The sequence below is a fragment of the Oncorhynchus clarkii genome, chromosome 11 (assembly GCF_045791955.1).
Source record: "Oncorhynchus clarkii lewisi isolate Uvic-CL-2024 chromosome 11, UVic_Ocla_1.0, whole genome shotgun sequence".
Taxonomy (NCBI): Eukaryota; Metazoa; Chordata; class Actinopteri; order Salmoniformes; family Salmonidae; genus Oncorhynchus; species Oncorhynchus clarkii.
The window spans coordinates 7,354,018-7,372,225 of record NC_092157.1 but is presented as its reverse complement, the minus strand read 5'-3'; the positions used below and the strand labels follow the sequence as shown (position 1 = coordinate 7,372,225).

Below are 18,208 nucleotides of genomic sequence, written 5' to 3'. Positions count from 1 at the left end.
TGGGAGAAGTTAGGAACCACCAAGAGTTTGCCAAAATGCACCTAAAGACTCTCAGACCATGAGAAACAAGATTCTCTGGTCTGATGAAACCAAGATTGAACTCTTTGGCCTGAATGCCAAGCATCAAGTCTGGAGGAAACATGGCACCATCCCTACAGTGAAGCATGGTGGCAGCATCAAGTTGGGGGGATGTTTTTCAGCAGAAGGAACTGGGAGTCTAGTCAGGATCGAGGCAAAGTTGAATGGAGCAAAGTACAGAGAGATCCGTGATAAAAAAACCTGCTCCAGAGCGCTCAGGACATCATACTGGGGCGAAGGTTCACCTTCCAACAGGACAATGACCCTAAGCACACAGCCAAGACAATGCAGGAGTGGCTTCGGGACAAGTCTCTGAATGTCCTTGAGTGGCCCAGCCAGAGCCCGGACTTGAACCCGATCGAACATCTCTGGAGAGACCTGAAAATCCTGACCCACCATTTGGGCAAAGAAACTGCTCCAGCTACTTTAAAGCTTAAAAAATACACACATCTGAATGCTGTTAGCCACTTGGTACCAAAACAACAGAGCTGATTCTGTTTAAACTGAAGACCAGTATAATGTGGGACAGCAGACAAGTCCAACTGGCAGAAAAAAGTAATTAGACAATACGACACAGAACCAAAACGCGTCCCGGTGGCCGGAGCTTTTGGGGACAGTTTCTCAGATTTCGCCGTCTCTCTGTATTATCCACAGACACTGAGGGCTCAAAATGGTTCCTCTGTTATCAGGGCCAGTAATTATAGCCTAGTGCTTCCAGTTGGGCCTCTAACCACTGAGTCCACCAGGGTCAAGCGGGAATAGAAATCTGGCAGATTCATAACTAGGTCATTGCTGTTTGGGATGATGAGAGCACGTCTGGCCAGTCGGTATACTACTGTGGTGTGGTACTGTAGGGCCGAGTGTTCAACGCCCATCTAATCTGAGGGCACGTACACGCGCCACACTCATGAACTGTTAATGCCAAGATGTCACACACACAAACATCACATGAGCAAAAACATTTTCTTGGAATTTCTACAATTTAGAAATAGCTCTCAGTGCAGCAGGTTGGACTCAATAACTGGGTCCAGAGAACAGGATGCTCTGCCTTGTCTAACAGTGTATCAGGGATCCACTTTTATCTGTCCTATCTTTTATGACCGAGCGACAGTCAGTGGGTGAACGGGCGACAGTCAGTGGGTGACCTGGTGACAGTCAGTAGGTGACCTGGTGACCAGGTGACAGTCAGTAGGTGACCAGGTGACCAGGTGACAGTCAGTAGGTGATAGTCAGTAGGTGACCAGGTGACAGTCAGTAGGTGACCAGGTGACAGTCAGTAGGTGACAAGGTGACAGTCAGTAGGTGACCAGGTGACAGTCAGTAGGTGACGTGGCGACAGTCAGTGGGTGACGTGGTGACAGTCAGTGGCTGACCAGGTGAGAGTCAGTAAGATGACCTGGTCACCGTCAGTAAGATGACCAGGTGAACTGTCAGTAGGTGACTGGGTGAAAGTCAGTAGGTGACCTGGTGACAGTCAGTAGGTGACCTGGTCACAGTCAATAGGTGACCTGGTGACAGTCAGTAGGTGACCAGGTGACAGTCAGTAGGTGACAGTCAGTAGGTGACCTGGTGACAGTCAGTAGGTGACCTGGTGACAGTCAGTAGTTGACCAGGTGACAGTCAGTAGGTGACAGTCAGTAGGTGACCAGGTGAAAGTCAGTAGGTGACCTGGTGACAGTCAGTAGGTGACCTGGTGACAGTCAGTAGGTGACCTGGTCACAGTCAGTAGGTGACCTGGTCACAGTCAGTAGGTGACCTGGTCACAGTCAATAGGTGACCTGGTGACAGTCAGTAGGTGACAAGGTGACAGTCAGTAGGTGACCAGGTGACAGTCAGTAGGTGACGTGGCGACAGTCAGTGGGTGACGTGGTGACAGTCAGTGGCTGACCAGGTGAGAGTCAGTAAGATGACCTGGTGACCGTCAGTAAGATGACCAGGTGACAGTCAGTAGGTGACTGGGTGAAAGTCAGTAGGTGACCTGGTCACAGTCAGTAGGTGACCTGGTGACAGTCAGTAGGTGACCAGGTGACAGTCAGTAGGTGACCAGGTGACAGTCAGTAGGTGACCAGGTGACAGTCAGTAGGTGACAGTCAGTAGGTGACAGTCAGTAGGTGACCTGGTGACAGTCAGTAGGTGACCTGGTTACAGTTAGTAGGTGACCTGGTGACAGTCAGTAGGTGACCTGGTGACAGTCAGTAAGTGACCAGGTGAGAGTCAGTAGGTGACCTGGTGACAGTCAGTAGGTGACAGTCAGTAGGTGACCAGGTGACAGTCAGTGGGTGACCAGGTGAGAGTCAGTAGGTGACCAGGTGAGAGTCAGTAGGTGACTAGGTGGCAGTCAGTAGGTGACTAGGTGGCAGTCAGTAGGTGACTAGGTGACAGTCAGTAGGTGACATTCAGTAGGTGACTAGGTGGCAGTCAGTAGGTGACAGTCAGTAGGTGACCTGGTGACAGTCAGTGGGTGACCTGGTGACAGTCAGTAGGTGACTAGGTGGCAGTCAGTAGGTGACAGTCAGTAGGTGACTAGGTGGCAGTCAGTAGGTGACCTGGTGACAGTCAGTGGGTGACAGTCAGCAGGTGACCTGGTGACAGTCAGCAGGTGACCAGGTGACAGCCAGTGGGTGACCTGGTGACAGTCAGTGGGTGACCTGGTGACAGTCAGTAGGTGACCAGGTGAGAGTCAGTAGGTGACCAGGTGACAGTCAGTAGGTGACAGTCAGTAGGTGACAGTCAGTAGGTGACCTGGTGACAGTCAGTAGGTGACCTGGTGACAGTCAGTAGTTGACCAGGTGACAGTCAGTAGGTGACAGTCAGTAGGTGACAGTCAGTAGGTGACAGTCAGTAGGTGACCTGGTGACAGTCAGTAGGTGACATGGTGACAGTCAGTAGGTGAAATGGTGACAGTCAGTAAGTGACCAGGTGAGAGTCAGTAGGTGACCAGGTGAGAGTCAGTGGGTGACCTGGTGACAGTCAGTAGGTGACTAGGTGGCAGTCAGTAGGTGACAGTCAGTAGGTGACTAGGTGGCAGTCAGTAGGTGACCTGGTGACAGTCAGTGGGTGACAGTCAGCAGGTGACCTGGTGACAGTCAGCAGGTGACCAGGTGACAGCCAGTGGGTGACCTGGTGACAGTCAGTGGGTGACCTGGTGACAGTCAGTAGGTGACCAGGTGAGAGTCAGTAGGTGACCAGGTGACAGTCAGTAGGTGACAGTCAGTAGGTGACAGTCAGTAGGTGACCTGGTGACAGTCAGTAGGTGACCTGGTGACAGTCAGTAGTTGACCAGGTGACAGTCAGTAGGTGACAGTCAGTAGGTGACAGTCAGTAGGTGACAGTCAGTAGGTGACAGTCAGTAGGTGACCTGGTGACAGTCAGTAGGTGACATGGTGACAGTCAGTAGGTGAAATGGTGACAGTCAGTAAGTGACCAGGTGAGAGTCAGTAGGTGACCAGGTGAGAGTCAGTGGGTGACCTGGTGACAGTCAGTAGGTGACTAGGTGGCAGTCAGTAGGTGACCAGGTGAGAGTCAGTAGGTGACCAGGTGACAGTCAGTAGGTGACAGTCAGTAGGTGACAGTCAGTAGGTGACCTGGTGACAGTCAGTAGGTGACCTGGTGACAGTCAGTAGGTGACCTGGTGACAGTCAGTAGGTGACATGGTGACAGTCAGTAGGTGAAATGGTGACAGTCAGTAAGTGACCAGGTGAGAGTCAGTAGGTGACCAGGTGAGAGTCAGTAGGTGACCAGGTGAGAGTCAGTAGGTGACCAGGTGACAGTCAGTAGGTGACAGTCAGTAGGTGACCAGGTGACAGTCAGTGGGTGACCAGGTGAGAGTCAGTAGGTGACTAGGTGGCAGTCAGTAGGTGACTAGGTGGCAGTCAGTAGGTGACTAGGTGACAGTCAGTAGGTGACATTCAGTAGGTGACTAGGTGGCAGTCAGTAGGTGACAGTCAGTGGGTGAACTGGTGACAGTCAGTAGGTGACTAGGTGGCAGTCAGTAGGTGACAGTCAGTAGGTGACTAGGTGGCAGTCAGTAGGTGACCTGGTGACAGTCAGTGGGTGACAGTCAGCAGGTGACCTGGTGACAGTCAGTAGGTGACCAGGTGACAGCCAGTGGGTGACCTGGTGACAGTCAGTGGGTGACCTGGTGACAGTCAGTGGGTGACCTGGTGACAGTCAGTATGTGACCAGGTGAGAGTCAGTAGGTGACCTGGAGACAGTCAGTAGGTGACCTGGGGACCATCAGTAGGATGACCAGGTGACAATCAATAAGTGACCTGGTGACAGTCAGTAGGTGACTAGGTGACAGTCAGTAGGTGACTAGGTGACAGTCAGTAGGTGACGAGGTGACAGTCAATAGGTGACCAGGTGACAATCAATAAGTGACCTGGTGACAGTCAATAAGTGACTAGGTGACAGTCAGTAGGTGACCAGGTGACAGTCAGTAGGTGACAGTCAGTAGGTGACAGTCAGTAGGTGACAGTCAGTAGGTGACTAGGTGGCAGTCAGTAGGTGACTAGGTGGCAGTCAGTAGGTGACTAGGTGACAGTCAGTAGGTGACATTCAGTAGGTGACTAGGTGGCAGTCAGTAGGTGACAGTCAGTAGGTGACCTGGTGACAGTCAGTGGGTGACCTGGTGACAGTCAGTAGGTGACTAGGTGGCAGTCAGTAGGTGACAGTCAGTAGGTGACTAGGTGGCAGTCAGTAGGTGACCTGGTGACAGTCAGTGGGTGACAGTCAGCAGGTGACCTGGTGACAGTCAGTAGGTGACCAGGTGAGAGTCAGTAGGTGACCAGGTGACAGTCAGTAGGTGACAGTCAGTAGGTGACAGTCAGTAGGTGACCTGGTGACAGTCAGTAGGTGACCTGGTGACAGTCAGTAGTTGACCAGGTGACAGTCAGTAGGTGACAGTCAGTAGGTGACAGTCAGTAGGTGACAGTCAGTAGGTGACCTGGTGACAGTCAGTAGGTGACATGGTGACAGTCAGTAGGTGAAATGGTGACAGTCAGTAAGTGACCAGGTGAGAGTCAGTAGGTGACCAGGTGAGAGTCAGTAGGTGACCAGGTGAGAGTCAGTAGGTGACCAGGTGACAGTCAGTAGGTGACAGTCAGTAGGTGACCAGGTGACAGTCAGTGGGTGACCAGGTGAGAGTCAGTAGGTGACTAGGTGGCAGTCAGTAGGTGACTAGGTGGCAGTCAGTAGGTGACTAGGTGACAGTCAGTAGGTGACATTCAGTAGGTGACTAGGTGGCAGTCAGTAGGTGACAGTCAGTGGGTGAACTGGTGACAGTCAGTAGGTGACTAGGTGGCAGTCAGTAGGTGACAGTCAGTAGGTGACTAGGTGGCAGTCAGTAGGTGACCTGGTGACAGTCAGTGGGTGACAGTCAGCAGGTGACCTGGTGACAGTCAGTAGGTGACCAGGTGACAGCCAGTGGGTGACCTGGTGACAGTCAGTGGGTGACCTGGTGACAGTCAGTGGGTGACCTGGTGACAGTCAGTATGTGACCAGGTGAGAGTCAGTAGGTGACCTGGAGACAGTCAGTAGGTGACCTGGGGACCATCAGTAGGATGACCAGGTGACAATCAATAAGTGACCTGGTGACAGTCAGTAGGTGACTAGGTGACAGTCAGTAGGTGACTAGGTGACAGTCAGTAGGTGACGAGGTGACAGTCAATAGGTGACCAGGTGACAATCAATAAGTGACCTGGTGACAGTCAATAAGTGACTAGGTGACAGTCAGTAGGTGACCAGGTGACAGTCAGTAGGTGACAGTCAGTAGGTGACAGTCAGTAGGTGACAGTCAGTAGGTGACAGTCAGTAGGTGACAGTCAGTAGGTGACCTGGTGACAGTCAGTAGGTGACCTGGTGACAGTCAGTAGGTGACCTGGTGACAGTCAGTAAGTGACCAGGTGAGAGTCAGTAAGTGACCAGGTGAGAGTCAGGAGGTGACAGGTGAGAGTCAGTAGGTGACGAGGTGACAGTCAACTGTTAGACGAGGCCTGGAAAACTTTATGTCAAAGGCTATGTGCTCTCGTGCACTACTGTATATTTGTATTGGCCCCTTGCCAAGAACCCTGAGAGGCTGTTTCCCTGTGCCATGGATTCATTAAATCAATGATGCACTGCCGGGAAAGATCGATCCAGCGTTTATCACTAACCCATTTCAGCCAAACTGAACACAGGATCCGTCTGGTCTATTTCTGGTAACCTGTTTTGTTTCGCCACTCGAACTAGCAACACAAAAACTAGCCACTTTATCAATGGAGAGAAAGAGCTCAGTGTAGCTTCACTGGGGAGGGGCTATCCCCCTTGCTCCAGTCCGGAGATGAGATTAACCCTCCCTCCCTCATTGTTCATATCCTCCCTCTCTTTCTCTGGGCTGGAAGCCACGGCCCGGAACCTCGCGTGCCACCGTGGAGCACTACGGAGATAATGAACTCCCAGCTGGGGCCCAGAGAGGAGAGCCCAATGAGGCCACACTCCCTCATCCAGCCCCTGCCCTCGCCATCCTGCTTGGAAAAGCGAACTTTGGACCCTGGCTCGCTAATCCCCCCCCCCCCATTCGACTTCCCTCCCCACTTCCCCTGGCTCGCTAATCCCCCCCCCCCCCCCCCCCCTAATACACCTTTTATTTTACCATGGTATAATTTTGGTATCGAGTATCGACTATCGTAATATTGAACCTTGGTATCAGGATTGAAGTCAACATTCTGGTATGGTGACAACACTGTAAGGCTGAATTATGAGTCTCCTAGGCCGTCAGTGAAAATAAGAATTTGTTCTTAACGGACTTGTCTAGTTAAATAAAAGGTAAAAGAAAAAGAACATGGAGAAATATTAACAAATGTTAACTAGAGTAATCTAATGTCCTAAAGAGGGGTCATTCCAGTAGCGGCCCATTGAGGGAGTAGCATCCCCCACACACGGAATGTTCTAGTCTTGTTCAGGTGAGCGGTCAAGTCACAGAGGGGATCCATATGGACTGGAGTGACTGTTAGCAGAGGTCATGCAGAGGTCATGCAGTGTGGTGTCCTTGGCATTAGTTTAGGATGCTAATCTAGCAGGCCAACCAATTATCTCCCGGCTAACGCTAACCCCTCTCCTACCCTCTAGGCTAGTTCAGGGCAGGCTTGGACACCACAGGGGTTCCCTTAAAGCCTTTTTAGTCTGATTCATTGGGGACGCCAAGCCAGCCACAGATACCATGCAACGCAGTAGGCTACTACACTGTACAGGGAGTTTGGGACCTTTGTTGGGAAATCAAGAAGCCATTTCACATTGTGTGTGAGATGTACTATATATTAGGCTTAGGTGTAATACTGTATATACTGTATACCGGGCTATTTTAACGGGATGATACTGTCCCAAAAAAATGATAAAGTCAATGATTGTCTCTAGCTCAGGGCTCCGGCTAGGCATTTGGTTTGCCAACACTAGTTGTTGTATTGAAGGAGGGGCTTGGTGTGGTGGAGAAAGGAAGATGCATCGTCTCTGTGGCCATTAAAACCCATCGATTCTATGATGTGCTCTTTAGGGCAGAGTTAGGGCATTCTTTAAGGCAGAGTTAGGGCATTCTTTAGGGAATTCTTTAGGGCAGAGTTGGGGCATCTTTAGGGCAGAGTTAGGGCAGAGTTAGGGCATTCTTTAGGGCAGAGTTAGGGCATCCTTTAGGGCATCCTTTAGGGCACAGTTGGGGCATCCTTTAGGGCAGAGTTAGGGCATTCTTTAGGGCATCCTTTAGGGCAGAGTTAGGGCATCATTTAGGGCAGAGTTAGGGCATCATTTAGGGCAGAGTTAGGGCATCCTTTAGGGCAGAGTTAGGGCATTCTTTAGGGCAGAGTTAGGGCAGAGTTAGGGCATCCTTTAGGGAATTCTTTAGGGCAGAGTTGGGGCATCTTTAGGGCAGAGTTAGGGCATTCTTTAGGGCAGAGTTAGGGCATCCTTTAGGGCAGAGTTGGGGCATCTTTAGGGCAGAGTTAGGGCATTATTTAGGGCAGAGTTAGGGCATCCTTTAGGGCATCCTTTAGGGCAGAGTTAGGGCATCCTTTAGGGCACAGTTGGGGCATCCTTTAGGGCAGAGTTAGGGCATTCTTTAGGGCATCCTTTAGGGCAGAGTTAGGGCATCCTTTAGGGCATACTTTAGAGCATACTCTAGGGCAGAGTTAGGGCATGCTTTAGGGCAGAGTTAGGGTATTCTTTAGGGCAGAGTTAGGGCATCCTTTAGGGCAGAGTTAGGGCATCCTTTAGGGCATACTCTAGGGCAGGGTTAGGGCATGCTTTAGGGCAGAGTTAGGGTATTCTTTAGGGCAGAGTTAGGGCATTCGTTAGGGCAGAGTTAGGGCATCCTTTAGGGCAGAGTTAGGGCATTCTTTAGGGCAGAGTTAGGGCATTCTTTAGGGCAGAGTTAGGGCATTCCCATGGTATATATATATATATAAGAGAGAGAAAGAGAAAGAGCGAGAGCTGCTGCAGTCATTCAAACTGCCCTGTGGGAGAAGGGAATAGACTCAAGGGAAGGAGGGACACACTCAAGAGTGTATGCACATGTAGAAACAGCAGTGGAGGGGTAGTTTCCACGGGCAGGCAGGCAGGGAGAAGAGAGGGAAGTTCTGTCGGGCTAGATGCTGTGACCTCTCCCTCTATCTCTCCACACCACAGGAAAGTCTTTCACACACACACAAGGGTCACATGAGAACCAGGTCAGGTCTCATTGGTCAACAACACTGGTATCTCTCTACCACTCATAAACATGTTTTTCATATATTGAAAGGACTGTTTAGAATGATAAGCTCTTAATTAAAGTGTGTTCATATTTTAATATTCCAATATTGTAATATAAAAAAGCCAAGTAGTTTGACTTGATGACTCAGATGTTATTATTGGTTAGGTGCAGAGGGCTAATAGTTTTTCTTCTACAGTGAGTTTGAACCCAAAGAGCCTGGTGACCAGTATGGATCCTGTCTGGGAAACCAATCAGCCAATCAGTGTGATGGATCCCTGACAAATCTCTCACCCTAACAAACCCAAAGTTCAATGTCAGCATGTGACACAGAAGAAACCCAGTCCCCAACACAATGCCTGTGTGTGTCTGTGTCTGTGTGTCTGCGTGCCCCATCCAGTGGAGCAGAGATGAGCAGAGAGGAAGAGAGGAGGGGGGATGGCACGTTGTTGAAATAGCCAGTGCTCACTGAGGCATGGGGAGTATTGCCCTGGTCTTTGGGACTGGATTACTGCTCTCTATGGCCTACGATTTTTTACTCGCTCTGTCTCTCCCGCTTTCCCTCCCTCGCTCTATCCAGGGAGGTCTCCCTCTCTCTATCCAGGGAGGCCACTCTGTCCCTCCCTCTCTCTATCCAGGGAGGCCACTCTGTCCCTCCCTCCCTCTATCCAGGGAGGTCTCTCTGTCCCTCCCCTCCCTCTATCCAGGGAGGCCTCTCTGTCCCTCCCCTCCCTCTATCCAGGGAGGCCTCTCTGTCCCTCCCCTCCCTATATCCAGGGAGGCCTCTCTGTCCCTCCCCTCCCTATATCCAGGGAGGCCTCTCTGTCCCTCCCTCTCTCTATCCAGGGAGGCCTCCCTCTCCCTCCCTCTATCCAAGGAGGCCTCACTCTCTCTCCCTCCCTCCCTCTATCCAGGGAGGCCTCTGTCTGTCCCTCCCTCCCTCCCTCCCTCTATCTAGGGAGGCCTCTCTCTCCATCCCTCTCTCTATCCAAGGAGGCCTCACTCTCTCTCCCTCCCTCCCTCTATCCAGGGAGGCCTCTGTCCCTCCCTCCCTCTATCCAGGGAGGCCTCTTTCCCTCCCTCCCTCTGTCCAGGGAGGCCTCTTTCCCTCCCTCCCTCCCTCTATCCAGGGAGGCCTCTGTCCCTCCCTCCCTCCCTCTATCCAGGGAGGCCTTTCTCTCCCTCCCTCCCTCTATCCAGGGAGGCCTTTCTCTCCCTCCCTCCCTCTATCCAGGCAGGCCTCTGTCCCTCCCTCTATCCAGGGAGGCCTTTCTCTCCCTCCCTCCCTCTATCCAGGCAGGCCTCTGTCCCTCCCTCCCTCTATCCAGGGAGGCCTCTCCCTCACTCCCTCTATCCAGGGAGGCCTCTCCCTCACTCCCTCTCTCTATCCAGGGAGGCCTCTCCCTCCCTCCCTCCCTCTATCCAGGGAGGCCTCTCCCTCCCTCCCTCCCTCTATCCAGGGAGGCCTCTCCCTCACTCCCTCTATCCAGGGAGGCCTCTCCCTCACTCCCTCTCTCTATCCAGGGAGGCCTCCCCCCCCGGTTTAATTCTAGTTCTATGTCTCTACCTCACATAAGTCACTGACACAATCGTTAATGTTTTATTTGTGTTTATCCTAGTCCTGCAATTATTTATCCTTGCCTATGTACAGTAACCCCCCTATCCTGTACTGTCATTCTCCTTCTCTCAGTCCTCTCTCTCTCTGTGTACAGGACAGAGGGATAGTCATGGAGGACAGGGTTTCACTGCAGTCTCAATATTTAATGACTTGCCGTGGACCTGCTGCCTTTCAATGAACCATCTGGGTCATGAGCTTTTTATTATTCACCAGCCAGGTGAGGAGGCAGGAAGCTAGGAGATCAGTCTGCTGTGCTGGGAGATCAGTCTGCTGTGCTGGGAGATCAGTCTGCTGTGCTGGGAGATCAGTCTGCTGTGCTGGGAGATCAGTCTGCTGTGCTGGGAGATCAGTCTGCTGTGCTGGGAGATCAGTCTGCTGTGCTGGGAGATCAGTCTGCTGTGCTGGGAGATCAGTCTGCTGTGCTGGGAGATCAGTCTGCTGTGCTGGGAGATCAGTCTGCTGTGCTAGGAGATCAGTCTGCTGTGCTGGGAGATCAGTCTGCTGTGCTGGGAGATCAGTCTGCTGTGCTGGGAGATCAGTCTGCTGTGCTGGGAGATCAGTCTGCTGTGCTGGGAGATCAGTCTGCTGTGCTAGGAGATCAGTCTGCTGTGCTGGGAGATCAGTCTGCTGTGCTGGGAGATCAGTCTGCTGTGCTGGGAGATCAGTCTGCTGTGCTGGGAGATCAGTCTGCTGTGCTGGGAGATCAGTCTGCCGTGCTGGGAGATCAGTCTGCCGTGCTGGGAGATCAGTCTGCCGTGCTGGGAGATCAGTCTGCCGTGCTGGGAGATCAGTCTGCCGTGCTGGGAGATCAGTCTGCCGTGCTAGGAGATCAGTCTGCTGTGCTAGGAGATCAGTCTGCTGTGCTAGGAGATCAGTCTGCTGTGCTGGGATATCAGTCTGCTGTGCTGGGAGATCAGTCTGCTGTGCTAGGAGATCAGTCTGCTGTGCCCGCAAGCCTGTCTCATACATTCTGTGGGTCAAAAGTGATACGTAGAGTTGAGCTTCCTTTTCCATGACCTGAATAACACTTGGTATGAGTTCCCATCCCCTATCCTGCTTCTTCAGATCAGTGTAGATGAAGGAGATGGAGTCATATTGAGACACTCAAGGCTGTGTGAATGTACAGTACGTACATAACCAGATGCTGTCCATGTCTGAAAGAGGGGCAGACCTCTTCACGTGTCTGCATCATCTCTGCACCGTAACGCTGAGGACGTGGCATTGTTCCCACGACATATTGGCATAGTGTTATACTCACAACTGGAGGACGAGCACCATCTCGGAGGCCATCTCGTAGACCTGGTGCAGGTTGACCACCCGCTGGCTGGCCGTGGCGAGCTCCAGAACGGCCACCTCGTGGATGATCTCCAGCCTGCAGTCCTGGCCCTTCCTCCTCTTCCTCATGAACTTGGCGGCGTACTCCTGCCCCGTGCACTTCTCCACACACTTCCTCACCACGGCAAACTTCCCCCTGAGGAGAAGAGGATGTTGCGTTAACAGTAATGTTTCACTGAGAGATTGTATTCTGGTTCAGAGAATACGGTAGCCTGGAAAAGCCTCATGCTATTTACAGTAGAGTAGGTTTATTCATTCACCGTCAAAGTTATTATAAAGCCTTTTTTAACTGTGATAACTGTAACCATGGTAACTGTGACTACGGTAACCGAAGGCAGTCTTTCATTTGTTAATGCCAAGTTGACTATACGACCTAGTTTCGCTGACCCAATAGGCCGATACTTGTCTTTCTACCAACTCACAAGAACGACACAAAGCCACAACAAACGTTTTCATTTCAAGTCTTGTGAAACTAAATGAAGTGATCCCAGTGCATCTCATTAGAGATGAATGCTGTCACAAATCAAAGGGACCAACGTACAAGCAGCGTATTTACACCCCCCCCCCCCCCGTCAAACCCTTTCATCTCAGTGAGAGAAGAGACTTGAGCTGTGTGTGTGTGTGTGTGTGTGTGTCTGATGGCGTGGATGAGAGAGAGAAAGAGAGGGGTGTTCTAGTGATTCTGAAACCGGCACACTTGTTATCGTTGGGAGCTGAACATCCCTTTGTCTCCTTGGCATTTCTAAAGGATGAAGTCACCCCCCCGACCCCAGAACCCGAGCTGGCCCCTTTCTCACCGTTACAACCGTCTGCTTTGTGGCTCTGACCCACTTTGAATGTGGACTGGGAGGATGCAGGTGCAGGGGCCTGGTCTGGTGTGAAGAACACACAGCGAGTGTGTTGTGTCCCAAATGGTGCCCCATTCCCTATGTAGTGCACTACTTTTGACCAGGACCCATAGGGAATAGAGGGTCCTCTCTGAGAGAAAGGAGTGCATGAAGATGACACGTCCACACCAAGATGGCACGCCCACATCAAGATGACACGCCCACATCAAGATGACACGCCCACATCAGCCCCCCCTCTTGGCTGCTGTCAACTGTCAGACTCCAGCCACCCCAGTCATAGACTGTTCTCTCTGCTATCGCACGGCAAGCGGTAGCAGAGTAGCAAGTCAAGGTCCAAGAAGCTTCTTAACAGCTTCTAACCCTCAAGCCATAAGATTCCTGAACAGCTAATCAAAAGGCTACCCAGACCACTCTTCTACACTGCTGCTACTCTCTGTTTAGGATTGATGCATAGTCAGTCTAACTCTAACTACATGTACATCTTACCTCAATTACCTCGACTAACCGGTGCCCCTCCACATTGACTCTTGACCCTGTATATAGCCTCGCTTGTTATTTTACTGCTACTGTTTAAATATTTGTTACTTTTAGTTTTAGTTTTTTTATTAATGTTCGTTTTACTTAAGACTTATTTTTCAGCATTAATGGTTAAGGGCTTGTAAGCATTTCACTGTAAGGTCTACACCTAAAATGTATTTGATTTGTTTACAGTCAACGCACTAAAACACTGGAGCAATGGCTTCGTTACGTTCTGTAAGAGGATAGATATGACAATACAACTTTAGATTCTAAATGTGTAGTAGAGACAATTTAAATGAAGCATTGCTGCTAGGTAGAAACAGTGTAGACTGTAGACAGTGATACAAATGTTGTGTTGTATTGTTTCCAGGGCAACGCAACAAAACCTCACATTTATATACAATTGAAGTACAATGGTATTGACTTAACTAAGGGGAGTGTATTTGCCAGGACCAGGAAAGGTTATTTGAACTGAGAGGTTTGCAGTGGAAAAGTCCAGAGCCAGCCAAATCTCTGGTAAACAGGTCTAACGAATGATGACTTCAGGAGGCTGGGATGACGGGATGACTTCGGGAGGCTGGGATGACTTCGGGAGGCTGATTAACACACAGTGTTTTGTGAGCTATAGCCATGAGTGCCCACAAACACACACCAGGATTTTTACAGATCACGTCAAAACAGAGTGGCCGTCGAGAGAAGTCGGAGCGTGACTGACCTCTGGAAGTGGGCCAAGTTGCCACGGGTGGACTTTGAGTAAACACTCACCTAAAAATCCTTCCCTGACCTTCGCTCCCCTCATACAAGGCTTAGAGCGTGAAACTCGGAACCTCAAACACATGTCACATGCTCCTTAATGTATCCGAACTGCTTGACCCCTCATTGCACACGCAGATGAAGTTAAATGGTGTAAGACTGTCCTCCTTTCAAGGAAAGAAAACAGCAGGATTGGGGTCAATTTAGAAAGTAAACCAAAGTCCAATTCCAATTTCTAAATTTTCCTCATTGAAAAGCATTGAAGAGAAATTTGAATTTCACTCCACTTCCAGAATTGACTGGAATTGAAATGGGATTGACCACAAACACAGTGAAACACAGTGAAACACAATGGTCTTGAAGGTTGAGTTACTGCTCTCATTGAACAGCAGTCATATGTTTCAGGCTGTCTTTACTGTATGTTGATATGGATAGATGGATGGATGGATAGGGGCGTCCTCCCTTTCCTCTCCTGAGAGCAGTGCCACCAGCCTGCATCGTGTAAAATACTGTCTACAATACTGTGTAAAATACATGTACAATACTGTGCTTTCTCCTGAGAGGAGTGACGCTAGCCTGCATCATGTACAATACTGTCTACAATACTGTGTAAAATACATGTACAATACTGTGCTTTCTCCTGAGAGGAGTGTCACCAGCCTGCATTATGTAAAATACATGTACAATACTGTGTAAAATACTGTGTACAATACTGTGTAAAATACATGTACAATACAGTGCTTTCTCCTGAGAGGAGTGCCACCAGCCTGAATTATGTAAAATACTGTGTACAATACTGCGTAAAATACATGTACAATACGGTGCTTTCTCCTGAGAGCAGTGTCACTAGCCTGCATCATGTAAAATACTGTGTACAGTACTGTGCTTTCTCCTGAGAGCAGTGTCACTAGCCTGCATCATGTAAAATACTGTGTACAGTACTGTGCTTTCTCCTGAGAGCAGTGTCACTAGCCTGCATCATGTCAAATACTGCGATGGCGTGACAGCGACTGGGAAGCCAAGAGGGATAGATCTGACTAGCGAAGAGAAAACACCCAGTGCAGTCATGCCTGAGTGGAGTGGAAACGGATGAAATGGAGTTGGTTTGGGACTCTAGAGAACCTACATCAAGGGGGGAAAAAACAGTATATTTCTGTGAAAAACAACTACAACAAAACAGCCAAGTTCGTGATGTAATAAGGTCATGGGGTTTTTAGTCTTGTTAAATATATAATATTTACTAGTCAAAAGTTGACACACCCTACTCATTCAAGGTATTATTATTTATTTTTTTTAAACTATTTTCAACACTGTAGAATAAGAGTGAAGACAGACAAACTATGAAATAACACATGGCTTCATGTAGTAACCAAAAAAAAGTGTTACACAAATCAAAATATATTTTATATATTTGAGATTCTTCAAAGTAGCCACCATTTGCCTTGATGACAGCTTTGCACACTTGGCATTCTCTCAACCAGCTACCAAATGTACCTTAATTTGGGATCTATCGCATCCCACAACTGTCCCAGACTATGTTTTAATATGGGATCTATGGCATCCCACAACTGTCCCAGACTATGTTTTAATATGGGATCTATGGCATCCCACAACTGTCCCAGACTATGTTTTAATATGGGATCTATGGCATCCCACAACTGTCCCAGACTATGTTTGAAATATTTATTTATTGCACAGAATGTCAACTTTTGTACTTTGGGGGATAGTAGATTGACATAGGCGAGTGCTTTTTCTGTTAAGTAAATGTGGACAGTACTTATATCTTCGATATGCACCTCGGAACTCAATAAGGACGTGCACAGTTGCATCCCTGATGTGTCTGTCTTCACTTGTAGCCTGTGCGAAAGCCCCGATCTTGTGACGGGCATGGGCTAATAAGAATTGAGATATCAGAGAGCCATTTGAGTAAGAGGTGCTTTGGAGCACGCATCCGGGAGCAGGGAATTCTAATTATTATCTTCAGCCACTGGCTGCAAAAGACATGGACTGTTATAGGGGGCACACGAAGGGAATCTGCCGGGAAATTCGAAGCATTATCAAGTACTTGTCAGATTTTGAATGAGAGACTGATGAAGTGTGCACAGCCTGCACGACAAAAAAATAAAACAGAGCAATTTATGCATCATCAAATCATCACTAGAGTCGCATCATGTAGCCTTAACATTTATTAATATCACCACATATAGCCCAATGTTTGTATCACAACTAAAGTTACATAAATAACTCTAAATTAAGCATATAAACTCAGCAAAAAAAGAAACATCATCTCACTGTCAACTGCGTGTGTTTTCAGCAAATTTAACATGTGTAAATATTTGTATGAACATGACAAGATTCAACAACTGAGACAGAAACTGAACAAGTTCCACAGACATGTGACTAACAGAAATGTAATAATGTGTCCCTGAACAAAGGGGGAGGTCAAAATCAAAAGTAACAGTCAGTATGTGGTGTAGCCACCAGCTGCATTAAGTACTGCAGTGCATCTCCTCCTCATGGACTGCACCAGGTTTGCCAGTTCTTGCTGTGAGATGTTACCCCACTCTTCCACCAAGGAACCTGCAAGTTCCCAGACATTTCTGGGGGGAATGGCTCTAGCCCTCACCCTCCGATCCAACAGGTCCCAGACGTGCTCAATGGGATTGAGATCCGGGCTCTTCGCTAGCCATGGCACAACACTGACATTCCTGTCTTGCTGGAAATCACACACAGAACGAGCAGAATGGCTGGTGGCATTGTCATGCTGTAGGGTCATGTCAGGATGAGCCCACAAGAAGGGTACCACATGAGGTCTGAGCACTGATGGAGGGATGGTGCATTCCTGGTGTAACTCGGGCAGTTGTTGTTGCCATCCTGTACCTGTCCCGCAGGTGTGATGTTCGAATGTATCGATCCTGTGCAGGTGTTGTTACAAGTGGTCTGCCACTGCGAGGACGATCAGCTGTCTGTCCTTTCTCCCTGTAGCGCTGTCTTAGGCGTCTCACAGTACAGACATTGCAATTTATTGCCCTGGCCACATCTGCAGTCCTCATGCCTCCTTGCGACATGCCTAAGGAACGTTCATGCAGATGAGCAGGGACCCTGGGCATCTTTCTTTTGGTGTTTTCAGAGTCAGTAGAAAGCCCTCTTTAGTGTCCTAAATTGGCCTAACTGTGACCTTAATTTCCTAACCTTCTGTAAGCCGAACATCCACAGGTGCATGTTCATTAATTGTTTATGGTTAATTGAACAAGCATTGCAAAGAGTGTTTAAACCCTTTACAATGAAGATCTGTGAAGTTATTTGGATCTTTACAAATTATCTTTGAAAGACAGGGTCCTGAAAAAGAGCCGTTTCTTTAAAAAAAAAAAATGTACATGCGTTTTTCTGGATTTTTTTGTTGTTATCCTGTCTCTCACTGTTCAAATAAACCTACCATTACAATTATAGACCAATCATTTCTTTGTCAGTGGCAAACGTACAAAATCAGCATGGGATCAAATACTTTTTCCCCCTCACTGTAAATGAGTCATCCCGCAGTGTTTGTCATTATACCCTGATGAAGACAGCTTGTCTGTCCAAACGTTTAGCAGATTGTTACAGGCTTTCACCTGACGATGGCATGGCTGAGTTTTACAGGCTTTCACCTGATGGCTTGGCTGAGTCTTACAGGCTTTCTGATGATGACTGCATGGCTGAGTCTTACAGGCTTTCACCTGATGGCATGGCTGATTCTTACAGGCTTTCTGATGACGACTGCATGGCTGAGTTTTACAGGCTTTCACCTGACGACTGCATGGCTGAGTCTTACAGGCTTTCTGATGACGACTGCATGGCTGAGTCTTACAGGCTTTCACCTGATGACTGCATGGCTGAGTTTTACAGGCTTTCACCTGACGACTGCATGGCTGAGTCTTTAAGGCTTTCACCTGATGGCATGGCTGAGTCTTACAGGCTTTCTGATGACGACGGCATGGCTGATTCTTACAGGCTTTCACCTGACGACTGCATGGCTGAGTTTTACAGGCTTTCACCTGACGACTGCATGGCTGAGTTTTACAGGCTTTCACCTGACGACTGCATGGCTGAGTCTTACAGGCTTTCACCTGACGACTGCATGGCTGAGTCTTACAGGCTTTCACCTGACGACTGCATGGCTGAGTCTTACAGGCTTTCACCTGACGACTGCATGGCTGAGTCTTACAGGCTTTCACCTGACGACTGCATGGCTGAGTCTTACAGGCTTTCTGATGACTGCATGGCTGAGTCTTACAGGCTTTCACCTGACGACGGCATGGCTGAGTTTTACAGGCTTTCACCTGACGACTGCATGGCTGAGTTTTA

General features: G+C 49.2%; 1 protein-coding gene across 1 annotated transcript in view; it reads right to left on the bottom strand.

Annotated features, from left to right (window-relative positions):
* The window catches only part of LOC139420143 (serine/threonine-protein kinase 17A-like), a 46,997-nt gene that overhangs the window by 16,429 nt on the left and 12,360 nt on the right, over positions 1–18,208 (bottom strand). Inside the window, exon 2 of the mRNA XM_071169922.1 lies at positions 11,668–11,880. Within this exon, the coding sequence (XP_071026023.1) occupies positions 11,668–11,880 (213 nt within the window). The remainder of the gene's footprint in view (positions 1–11,667; positions 11,881–18,208) is intronic.